This window comes from Myotis brandtii, unplaced genomic scaffold, assembly GCF_000412655.1.
Source record: "Myotis brandtii unplaced genomic scaffold, ASM41265v1 scaffold106, whole genome shotgun sequence".
NCBI classification, from domain to species: domain Eukaryota; kingdom Metazoa; phylum Chordata; class Mammalia; order Chiroptera; family Vespertilionidae; genus Myotis; species Myotis brandtii.
Genome location: NW_005353584.1, coordinates 810,448 through 823,435, shown reverse-complemented (window position 1 = coordinate 823,435; position 12,988 = coordinate 810,448). Strand labels below are relative to the sequence as shown.

Here is a 12,988-nt window from a genome sequence, read left to right as displayed (position 1 = left end):
TACCCTGAGCGTGACTAGGGGTGGCATCGCAACCTCCCGATCCGCCCTGCTCTGTGCATGACAGGGGGCAGCGCCCCAACTCCCCAATTGGCCCTGCTCTAAGCCCGACCAGGGGCTGCACCTAGGGATTGGGCCTGCCCTCTGCCACCTGGGAGCAGGCGTAAGCCAGCAGGTCATTATCTCCTGAGGGGTCCCAGACTGCAAGAGGGCACAGGATGGGCTGAGGGACCCCCTCTCCCCCGCAAGTGCACAAATTTTTTTGCACCGGGCCTCTAGTCTATACTAATAATAGAGGAATATGCAAATTGTCCATGACTCCATCACAGTGATAACCGAACAGCAGGCTGAGTGGGGCGACCAGACTGGCAGGGGGGTTACTGAGGGATGACCAAACGAATGAACAGCAGGCTGCGTGGGGTGACCAAGCCAGCGAAGGGGGGGAGCATTTAGGGGAGACCAGGACGGCAGGGGGAGTGGCAGTTGGAGGTGACCAGGCTAGTTGGGGGTCACCAGGCCAGCAGGGGGGGATTTGGGGGTGATCAGGCCGACAGGCAGGTGAGCAGTTAGGAGCCAGTGATCCCAGATTGTGAGAGGGATGTCCGACTGATCACTGGGATCGGGCCTAAACCGGCAGTCAGACATCTCCCGAGGGGTCCTGGATTGGAGAGGGTGCAGGCTGGGCTGAGGGGGCCCCATGCATGAATTTTGTGCACTGGGTCTCTAGTATTAAAATAATCATGTGACTGGGAGTTTTTATTTCTCTTTTCAATTCCAACAGTTTCTGTCCCATCTATTTTGAGGCTATATTACAAATTTTCAGTTGCTATAGCTTCCTGAAAAATTGAATTGTGTGTTTTAATGATACATCTCTTTTTATTTCAAGGAATACATTTGGACTTTAAGTCAGGTAAAATATAAGGATCCAAAGAGGTTTAAAGTAAAAGTCTGGAAAGAAATATGTCATTCAAACACTAACCAAGTGAAACTTGTTGTTAATGTTCTTATTAAACAAATTAAAAAGTGATCCATGTGACTTATCAAATAGGTAAAAATTATCCAAAAAATAAAGACTACCCAGAGGATGTGGAAATATAGAAACTCTCATACTGTGTCTTAAGACTATAACCTGGTATAAACGTTCTGAGAGAAAATATAGAGATATATCTCAGCAACTTTACAAATGTGTGGACACTTGCTTCACAATTCCACTTTTAGAAATTTAGCCTAAGAAAATGATGTAAAAAATACACAAAGATCACTGTACATATAGTGAAAAAGTAAAATGTTTAGGATAAACTAAATAATAAACAGCAGGATGAGTGTCTGGAAAGATATAAATGAAAATGCTAACAGTGGTTTCTCCATTTAAAGAAATATGAACAAATTTTAGCTTTACCTTCAGGCATTTTCACATTTTTCAGTTTCCTAAGGCATTTAGTACTTTTAAAATTAGAATCAACAATAAAATGGTAAATATAATTTGAAAAAAAAAGTTAACTATTGCATTTAGTTCTAGCCCTGTGAAGAAATAGATTAGTAGCGCTTTTAATCTTGTTATTTGAAAATGCTAATACAGCCTCTTCACTTCTCTCTACTTGTTGAATCATACATTCCAAACTACGTAATGAAATCAAGGTTATTTCTCATATAAAAAACTAATTTCCAATTAAAGAATGTGCTTCTTATAGACTATGACATAGTTAAGAAAAACTGCACTTTATCAAAGATGATTCTGATTAGTCAGAAATGAAATGTTATTCTTAAATAATTGCTTACTTTAAAAGTTGTAGGTAAATCTTCATCTTCCGTAGGATCTATGTCAAACCAATGATCATTTGTATCACTTATTTCTTGTAAACTTTTATAAAATTCTAGCAGTCCTCCATTATATCTGCAAGGCATTTTAAATAAGGTTAGTTTGAATGTGACACTGTAACTAAATAGTTTAAAATAAAACAAATAACTCTTTTTTGTGTGTGATAAGTAGGGTAGTGATAACCTCTGGCATGCTATAGAAATACAAATACTAGGACTCTCACCTGTGGTAGATTGGGATGAAAAACAGGTGGAAGGGGAGACAATTGATTATGTAGTAGCTCACTTGAACAGTATAGGGACCATGGTAATTAAAGGGATTGTAGAGTTGATTGGCTTTTGTTTACTGTCTTGGAAGCCTTGAAGAAAGAGAATGACAGGCACAGGTCAGCCAACTATTGACTCAAGACACACTGTGAAAGACAGAGGCCTCTATGGTGGCATTTAAAGAGACCCTAATCTTCTGTAGATATATTGGGTAAATACAATCTATGTTTAAAAAAATCAGTCCCAGATTTAATCACAAGGTGCAGCAAACCATAAAAGAGATGAAATGCATAACCTTGATGGGACTACTATTATCAACTCAAGGTAAAAGGCCTCCATGGTAATATATAAAGAATCCTTACCAACCCTAATTATAAGGACAAACTATGCTGAAAATGAGGCCCAGTATTTAATCACAAGGGTAGAACAACAGCAAAGACCAAAAGCACAGCCTCATGCCCTAACCGGTTTGGCTCAGTGGATAGAGCGTCGGCCTGTGGACTCAAGGGTCCCAGGTTCGATTCCAGCCAAGGGCACCAAAAACAAAGAAACAAACAAAAACAAACAATAAAGCACAGCCTCAACAGTACCATTATGTGAAAATCGGGGCTCTGACAGGAAACAAGTAGACTCTGAGATCTGGAATGGGGACATTTAGGTGAATATGCTTAGAAACAATGAATTCCTAAATTCTCATGACCCCTCTGACTGGCAAAGACCTACTCCTTGCTAGGAGGGGCAGATTCCCTTTATTTAAGGGCCATACAAAAATATCATTTGGAGTACATGTCTCAAAAGATGATGCCTTCCTTCTCAAGATCCTCCCTCTCCACTCATTGCCTACAGACTAATATATCTAGGATCACATAAAAGCAAAGTCCAAATGGGAACACAGAGCCCCTGCCCGGGAAAAAAAAACAACAAACTCAATTCATCATGAGAATTGCAGAACTTGACTAGTATGTACTAGAACATGTGTAGCAATGAACCTTAAGAGTGCTGAACTAGTGGACAAATATACAGCTGGATAGGGAAATGTTTATTGACATGGGGCAACTTCCATAACTTAAGATTTAATTTCCTAGTAAGGATACCTTAAGCCAGTCCTAACATGCTGCTTAAGAAGGTTATTTGAAGCTTGGACATAACAATGGCCTATAGTAACTGAGGTGGAAATGCTGGAAACTTTGTGGCAGAGTATTAAAAGAAAGTTCAGGGAGGGGAGGATATTAGAAAGGACTTAGTACATAAGACCACAGAGTCCATCCCTAGACAATGTCCCCTGGAATAGTGGTCATCAACCTTTCAGACCTCATGGACCACCAGTGGTCCACGGACCACCGGTTGGCAACCGTTGCCCTGGAAAGACCAAGGTGACACTCCATCCATTAATGCAATAAGAAATATAGAGTCAGAAAGGCAGCTCAGTGGTGGTGGTTCTCTGTAGGTCAGGGATGAAAGTAAATGATACCATATAATGGACTTTCTAGTGTCAACCATCTGGTAAATGGATTCTCTCCAATGCCCATAAGTAAAGAGAATAAAAAGTAGTGTACATATTTGAGGGAAGGACAGCAATATACATTCGTTTCTTGTGTCAGAGCTATGTTAATTCTCTCCACAATACAGACTAAAGGGATTTTTATTATTCTAACATTCTGCAAAACATCACACTGTTCATTGGTATTGATGACATCATACTAGTGAATACAAAGAGGGAAATCTTCTGGATACCTTAGTAAAAAGCAAGCATGCCAAAGGATAGAAGATAAACCAAAGAATCAGGGAACTAACAGGTAGTGATGCTTTTATGGATCCAACTAGAGGCCTGGTGCAGGAATTCATGCATGGGTGGGGTCCCTTGGGGTGGCCTGAGGGGATCAAGCTGAAACCCACAGTCCAATGCCACCTGCAGCTCCTACCTGCTGTTCCCGCTCATCTCAGCCCCACTATGCCTGCCACAGGCTCGCGCCCAATCAGTCCCGATTGGGAGAGGCTCGCACCGCCACAGCGGCTCTCGCCAGCTGTGAGCCCTGTGTCTGGTGCCTTCCCGAGGGGAGTGGCCTGTGGGATCAGGCTGAAACCGGCTCTCCAACATTCCCGAGGGACCCCACCAGTGCAAGATCGAGGCCGGGAAGGGACAGCAAGAGGGTTCCAGGTCATGTCTGGTCCATCTTGCTCAGTCCCGATCAGCCAGACCCCAGCAGCAAGCTAACCTACCAGTCGGAGCGTCTGTCCCCTGGTAGTGCACATCATAGCAACTGGTCAACCAGCCGACTGTCTGCCCCCTGGTGGTCAGTGCACATCATAGCGAGCGGTTGAGCGGCCTTATCATATCATTAGCATATTACGCTTTGATTGGTTGAACAGTTGACCGGTCACCGGAGTACCGGACACTTAGCATATTAGGCTTTTATTTATAGGATGGCTGGGCCAAGCAGTAATCCTTCATATGGATTTGCACAAGTAAACTTTGTGTAATTCATCCTTCAGATCTCAGCTAAACATTATTTCCTCAGAGAGACTTCTGATTCCCAGAACCAGACTGGGGCTCTAGAAGTCATTTATTGTTCACTGTATATTCCTTCATAGTTTTTTTTTATAACATTCTATAAATATTTTGCACAACTTATTATTTGATTAATATCTATAATATTATCAGTTACATGGGAATAGGAACTGTCTATTTTGTAAATAATTGTATCCCCAAATCTAGCACAGTCTCTAGAATATGATAAATGCTTAGCAAATAAAATGAATGATGTTACAAATGGCTAAGGATCTCCAAATAGGAAGTGAACAGACTGCTAGTCCATATAGATTACCCTGTACAATTTCACTAAATATATAGGAAGTGAAAAGACTACTAGTCCATATAGATTACCCTGTACAATTTCACTAAATATATAATACCCAATACTTCCAAAACTCAGCATTTGGATTCTTTTGATGCTTTATTAGTTCTATTATAACTTAAACACCTATTCCAAGTGGTGATAATATTAAAAACTACAACCATCGTTTATTTATTAAGATAGCATTTCTGTGTCCTGGGCACTGTGTTAATTACCTACAACATCTTATGAGGTGGGCACTACTTTTAGTTCCATTTGACAAATAAGAAAAAAGATAAGGCTTAGCGAACATTAAGTTTCCTTAAATCAAAGATTAGGTCAGTGGTAGAAAATGTATTTGAACCCAGGTCTGTCAGACTCCAAAGACTATATACCAATGTCTATGTTATACTGCCTCTTATTGTCACGGCCTGTTAAGTTTGACACTTAATATTCTCAAGTACATTAAATTAAATTATTATCTGTAAAAAATAGGTGAAGAAGAAAAAAAATCCGCCCAGCATGATGATACCTGGTATACTGTGCAAACTTTATCCCCATTTCACAATGCAGAAAGCTGACAGGGAAGATCTACCCATTAGTTAAAATCCTTACCTCTTCTGAGCACATCGAAGCAAACCACGTCCAAAATAAACTAAAGACATAAAGTTTTCACAAATTTCATTTTCTTGGATCACCATCTTCATCACTAGAAACTTATTCTCAGCTTCCGTATAATCCTGTAGGAACATAAAACTCGGTTTGGCTAGCGTAAAGACTTTTTTTTTCTTTTACAATAAACAAATATTCCCCAAACTTGAGAAGTTAGGGAAACTTTAATATTGGTCCAGTCTTTTGGTCATTTATTCACATCTCTAATCCTAGCACTGAAGTATGTGGTCACATATGCTTAAAATATGTACAATAACCTAAGGTATTTTTTGACCAACATTTCAAAGTGAACACTAAAATAACAATAGCCCTGGTCTGGTGGCTCAGTTGATTGGAGCATCATCCCATACTTTAAAAGGTTGTGGGTTCGATTCCCAGTTAGGGCACATACTTAGGTTGTGGGTTCGATCTCTGGTACGAGATGCAACCGATAAATGTTTCTCTCTCACATTAATGTTTCTCTTTCTCTCTCACTCCCCCTTCTTGTCTCTCTAAAAATCATGCCCTGGCCGGTTTGGCTCAGTGGATAGAGCGTCAGCCTGTGAACTGAAGGGTCCCAGGTTCGATTCCGGTCAGGGGCACATGCCCAGGTTGTGGGCGCATGCGGGAGGCAGCTGATCAGTGATTCTCTCTCATCATTGATGTTTCTATCTCTCCCTTCCTCTCTGAAATCAATAAAAATATATTTTAAAAATAAATAAATAAAAATCAATAAAAACAAATCCTCGGTGAGGATTAAGAAAAACAACAATTTTTGTTTGTAAAACTGGCAAATATTAGTACCTAATACTTTATAAGTCTCACTAATTTTCTTTCTAATTGGAGCACAAATCTTCCTAACTTTTCAAATAACAAATAAAAAGTATAGATTTCTAGAGACAAAAAAGTAAAGGAAATATCAAGGTTGCAAAGATAATATGAGAAATCATTAAAAAACATAAAAAGATAATGTTAAATTCGAAGAACTCTTAGAAATCACCTAGTTAACTCCCAGATTTTTACTTTTTGCACTTCACCTTATTCAACCAAAAATTCAAAGTATAACTCATATTTTACAAGGGGTAAGATTAGGACCAGCCAGATTAAACTATACTAGAAAATGGATTAAAATGTATTGTATAAGTGAAAGATGATAAGCAATTTTGTTTTACAAAATGGTAAGCATTTAAAGGATAAATAAAATAACTAAAGTTGTAAGCTAAAATTATGTTTCCCCTATCAACTTTTATTTCACAAAATAGTCTCTAGCATAACTATACTATATTAAAAATATATAAAAGAAAAGTCACTGAGTGGTTTCAATTTTTAGAGAATTTCAAAAATCAACATTTTAATTTGTTAAAATGAGGTCAGTATATGTAAAAAGATTTATAATAGGCAAATAACAAATGCTACATACCTCTTTCTTTCCTCTTTCAGTGAGTGCTAATCCATACAAGAACAGTAATGTCAAATAATAATCAATATTAATCTGATGTGCCTAAAATGATAAAATATATTTTAATTGATTATTTAGACTAAGCTACTTTAAAATTTAGCAAGATTAATTAAATATCTTAGGTCTGTCTAATAATTATTAAAATAGTGAAATTATCATTATATTATCAATCATCTAATAATAGAGAATTCATTTTAGATGTATTTGATAATTTGACCGAGAAGAAGATTGTCAATAATCCTGAAATAAAATATGAGAGTTTGATTAAAGAAAATGGAAGCAAATGCCATCAAGATTTGTTATACTAAACCTTTTGCAAAATTCATTTATATTTCAGGTATCAAAACACTTTAGGTTATAATATAATGAACACTCATGTATCTACCATCCAGATTAAAAAATACAATGATCTCTTAAATCAAAGTATTTTATTGTCCATGTATGCATTTTGTTTTAACAGTATAAACATAAAGCTTGTCAATTCCTCAGTGAAAAATTAAAACATGAGGATATTTCCTTCATTTAAAATGGTCTATGCCAAATGATAGAGATGGAGAAAAGATTAGTAATTAGGGAGAGCGAGGAGGGCAAGGGGTGCCTGTGACTAACTATAATGGGGTAGAATAAAAGAGATTTTTGTAGTGATGTGAGTTCTTTCATCTTGACTGCAGTAGTGGTTACACTAGCACTGATAATAAAATGGCAAAGAACTATACACACACCACGCGTAAAAGTCAGCAGAGCTGACGGCTTTCCATAGAAAGGCCTGCTTGCAAGACTGACTCTTTATGGGTGTCTAGGAACCTGGATTTCAGGAGCGTTCCCACTGTTCTCTGGTAAGGGTGGCTTACTGTGCCTAAATTGTTTGTGCAAATAAAGTGATTTATGCTGAAAACCTGGGAGTTTCTTCTGAGAGTCGGGAATTTTTATATATCCTAGGCAGAGGGTGCCTACATGACCAACCCCCAATAAAAACCTTGGGCACCGAGTATCTACTAGGCTTCCCTGGAGAGAAAAATCAAATTCATACACATGTTATTGCATTTTTGTTTCCCTCTTTTAAATCCATCTAGGATTCCTTTAGGGTGGTGTCCACCACCTCCTAGAACCCTATTCCTGAGGGTCCTAAATAAGAATGATTTTTCTGCGAGCTCGTATGTTATTATGATACTAGAGGCCCAATGCACGAAATTTTTGCAAGGGGCTTGGCCCTCACAGCCGCAGCGGCTTGCTTCAGCTCTCGCAGCCCCAGCTTCTTCCAGAAGGTTGTCCGGTCTAATTAGCATATTAGGCTTTTATTATTATAGACTAGTGAGCTGGTGCATGAAATTTGTGCACATTGAAAGGGAATTAATTAGAGGACGTGAGCATGAGGCAGTCCGCATTTCTGAAATTCAATGACATGAATTTTAGCTATTACTTGCCAAATAAAATGGAATTTACAGATATCATTTAAAAGAGCATTCAGCTTAATATTAAAAACTCTGGCTACCAAGTCAGCTCTGTTTTCAACTTTTTGCCAGTGTTGTAAATTGTTTGCAATATCTGCCCATTTGGGGTTGCATGTCATGGTTATGAATAAATCGGGCTTGCCATGCTTCGTTACAATTGCCATAGCATACTGATATCACTGCTGCATATTTCTAGGACTACCCTCAAAAGATGATGGTAGTACTATCATTTTACCAATCGGCACATTGTCATTTTCAGATCTAGATTTGAGATAATCCATCAAACCACTATATTTTTCAACTCTCAACTTAGACTGCTTTGATGAAATTTATCCAATTGGCCTCCATTTTTTAATATGAATCCACGATAAACTGTTAACTTTCCTGCATTTAAAATAGGATTGAACGTGTCACGCACAGAGAGATGAAATCCATAATACTGTATTTGTGTGACTCATGTCCTTACATTTTGTCTAGTATTATTGTCGATTACACTGTTGTGTTAGTCTTAGTGTAATATCTGTTCCCTAGCCTTTTTCACCATGTGGAAAAAGAATAGGATATGTCAGTGATGGCGAACCTACGACATGTGAGTCAGAGGTGACACACGAACTCATTTTTTTGGTTGATTTTTCTTTGTTAAATGGCATTTAAATATATAAAATAAATATCAAAAATATAAATCTTTGTTTTACTATGGTTGCAAATATCAAAAAATTTCTATATGTGACACGGCACCAGAGTTAAGTTAGGGTTTTTCAAAATGCTGACACACCGAACTCAAAAGGTTCGCCATCACTGGGATATGTCATTGCATCTAATGTAGGAAAATGGATATTGATTTGTTTCATTTTAGTGGCATTTGGATTATTGGGATATGGTTTACAATGAATGAGCAAGTTCCTTTCAAAAGGAGGTTCTCCATCATTGTTTTTGAATATGACAGCACCCGCGGTTACACGGGGAGAATCTTATCTACCTAGGTCACTGTTACGATTGTATTTAGCTGCCATTGTTACTTCCGTGGGAGCAGTACCTTTTGCTGCTGCTTCAGATTGGGCTTCCTTTTCTACCTCATGTAGCATCTTGTACAATATTGTTAATTCATTTATTTCATGCATGAGGTTGTTGATGTTGATCATGAGTCTTTCTGAGCAGCCCTAGTTTTCTGGCATTGCTAATTTTTTACTTGTAGCTTCAGCTGTATCCAAAATATATTGAGCAAACTTCCAAGAAACACCATCCGGAGGATGTAAAGTTCCAGCACGGTGATAAACTTGTACGTGTATTCTAAAACAGTATGGCCCATATCCTGATGGCGATGCAATATTTGCACCCATAGAAACAAAAGCAAAAGAACTATTTATGGATCGAATATTTTCCATGAAATTTTTACTGTCACAATCTTCATCTGTCACTAATCTTTTTAAATATGCCGGGTAATCTGGAAAATGTATATCATTTAGACAGACTTTCCCTTTGCTACAACATCGAGTAAATTTCCTATTGGGTGGTTTTTCATCAGAGAAATTTAGTGATAGGCAAAATTCATATCAAACAGTCATTCTACCAAAACTATGTTCGAGAATTGCATCCTCATGTACTACATTTTTGCAGAGAAGGCAGTTCCTAACAGAATTGCGTTACTTGTTGATGACTGTTCTTTAGACATATTCTGTCATCCCCAACCCCTTCTTTCAACTTGAAAGGCACGTTGGTCTTTAGACATTTTCTGTTGATGACACCGGTGTTTTTCGGCATCAGAGTGACATTTTTCCGATAGCTGGTCTTCAGATACATTCTGTCGCAGGCGCCGCCTTCTTTCAAGATCAGAAGCATGTTGCTCTTCAGACATTTTCTGTTGATAATGCCGGCATCTTTCGGCTGCAGAGCTACATTATATAAACAGTTGTTCTTTAGACATAGTCCCACCTCTCTACTGTCACAATCTGAGATGCAGGTGAATGGGAGTCCTAGCTGTCAGACTGCTGAGAGCTGTCTGACAAATGGCTGATTCTGGCTGATTCTATGGGGGTGGGACTTCCTCCTCCCTGCTGTCAGTTTCCACAGCTGTGGTGAGGAAGCTGGGGTGACAGAGGGAGCCACGCCCTGCAAGCTGCCCTCTCTCTCGCTCTGCACTATGTCCAGTGGCCTCCTGCTCTGCCAAGTCTTCCAAACCTCCCACTCTCCGCCCGCTCTCCTGCTCTGCTCTCTGCTGGTGAAGGTCCCGGGAGCCTGCAGGCGTGGCTAGGCACAGCTGGCATCACCTCCCGGGGACGGCGATGGTCCCGGGAGCCCGTGGCCACCGTTGCCTCTCGGGGCAATTGACACCAGCGTATGCAAAAAACCCCCCATCTTTGTCAGGTTAACTTGCATACTCACTCCAGATTGGCTGGTGGGCATGGCTTGTGGGCATCGCAGAGGGATGGTCAATTTGCATTTTTCTCTTTTATTAGTATAGACTAGAGGCCTGGTGCACGAACTTTGTGCAGAGGAAGGGTCCCCTCAGCCCAGCCTGAACCCTCTCTAATCTAGGACCCCAGCAGGGTCTAAACCGCAGTCGGACATCCCTCTCACAATCCGGGACCACTGGCTCCTAACTGCTCACCTGCCTGCCTGCCTGATCGCCCCTAACTGCCCCCCTACCAGTCTGATCACCCCCTAACCACCACTGCCTGCTGGCCTGATCGTCCCTAACTTACCCCCCTTCTGGCCTGGTCACCCCACGCAGCCTGCTGTTTGGTCGACCGGTTGTTTTGGTCACCACAGTCACTGCCTTTTATATATATAGATGGAATTTGGTATCTTATGCTATCTTATGTGTTTCTGGGTTGTCCTATATTGAGGATAACTCTAATCCATTGTCTGCATGGGTGTAAAACTTAAGTTTTCTGATCCAAATTATTCTAAAGAACTAATTTTTCCTTTTACCATCTTGTACTATGATTCTTTTAATGCAAAGTTTATTTTTATCATATTTTCCTATTTATTTCTAAGTATCATTTGAACTTGAACATGTAATTATGTCATCAATTTTATCTCACATGATTACTCAGTAACTGATAACAGCAGTACCAATTTTTATAAATATAGAAATATCAGAAGAAAAAGGAGCTGATTATTTATAGACAGAAAGTAGATTTTGTCATGAATCTTCATTTCTAATTGAAAGCCCATTTTTACTAGTTCAAGTTTCTCTTTATTTAACCCTTTGTACACCTTAAGCATCTATAACTGCAAGCGGTGGACCTTCCCCACACTCCACACACGTCTATAGCTCCAAACCTCACATATCAACTCTGGTTGCCCAATTTTAAAATCAGACTTGTTAGTGACATCTCTGGGTTTGTAAAGAAAACGATAGTAACTTAAATTCGTAAATATTCCAGTGCATATGGAAGAAATTCCAGTATCAATATATAGGGCTGCCACTCAGAAGCGCGAGAGATGAACACTGCAACACTTGAGATTTTTTTGTTCATTGTGACACGAGATTTGTGTTATAATGAATTTCATGCTTAAAATGGTAAACATGGTGTGCATTCCTTTTGTTTTTATTACAAATTTCTTCATTGGATCATCAACAAAATTTAGGGTTTTCAAGGCTTTTCCTGTTGACTGTTTATTTTTTATTTATTTATTTATTTTTTAATTAAATCTTTATTGTTCAGACTATTACATTTGTTCCTCTTTTTTCCCCCCATAACTCCCCTCCTCCCAGTTCCCACTCCACCCTCCACCCTCACTCCCCACCCACTGTCCTCATCCATAGCTGCACGATTTTTTTCCAGTCTCTTCCCGCATCTCCCACACCCCTTTCCCCCTAAAGAATAGTCAGTCCATTCCCTTTCTATGTCCCTGATTCTATTATAATCACCAGTTCATTCTGTACATCAGATTATTTATTCACTTGATTCTTAGATTCACTTGTTGATAGATGCATATTTGTTGTTCATAATTTGTATCTTTACCTTTTTCTTCTTCTTCCTCTTCTTAAAGGATACCTTTCAGCATTTCATATAATACTGGTTTGGTGGTGATGAACTCCTTTAGCTTTTCCTTATCTGTGAAGCTCTTTATCTGACCTTCAATTCTGAATGATAGCTTTGCTGGATAAAGTAATCTTGGTTGTAGGTTCTTGCTATTCATCACTTTGAATATTTCTTGCCACTCCCTTCTGGCCTGCAAAGTTTCTGTTGAGAAATCAGCTGACAGTCGTATGGGTACTCCCTTATAGGTAACTGACTTTTTTTCTCTTGCTGCTTTTAAGATTCTCTCTTTGTCTTTTGCTCTTGGCATTTTAATTATGATGTGTCTTGGTGTGGTCCTCTTTGGATTCCTTTTGTTTGGGGTTCTCTGCGCTTCCTGGACTTGGAAGTCTATTTCTTTCACCAGGTAGGGGAAGTTTTCTGTCATTATTTCTTCAAATAACTTTTCTCTTCTTTTCTTTTTTTAAAATATATTTTATTGATATTTAACAGAGAGGAAGGGAGAGGGATAGAGAGTTAGAA

At 39.1% G+C, this 12,988-nt stretch overlaps 1 protein-coding gene across 9 annotated transcripts in view; it reads right to left on the bottom strand.

Moving 5' to 3' along the window:
- The window catches only part of DZIP3 (DAZ interacting zinc finger protein 3), a 131,056-nt gene that overhangs the window by 85,674 nt on the left and 32,394 nt on the right, over positions 1–12,988 (bottom strand). For 8 of the 9 annotated variants that reach the window (XM_014540846.1, XM_005856986.2, XM_014540850.1 and 5 more), the window contains 3 exons: positions 6,988–7,068; positions 5,532–5,656; positions 1,777–1,891 (listed from right to left, as the gene is read on the bottom strand). In XM_014540846.1, the coding sequence (XP_014396332.1) occupies positions 1,777–1,891; positions 5,532–5,656; positions 6,988–7,068 (321 nt within the window). Of the gene's footprint in view, positions 1–1,776; positions 1,892–5,531; positions 5,657–6,987; positions 7,069–12,988 lie in introns of those variants that run through there. The other variant, XM_014540879.1, reaches the window with a different exon arrangement.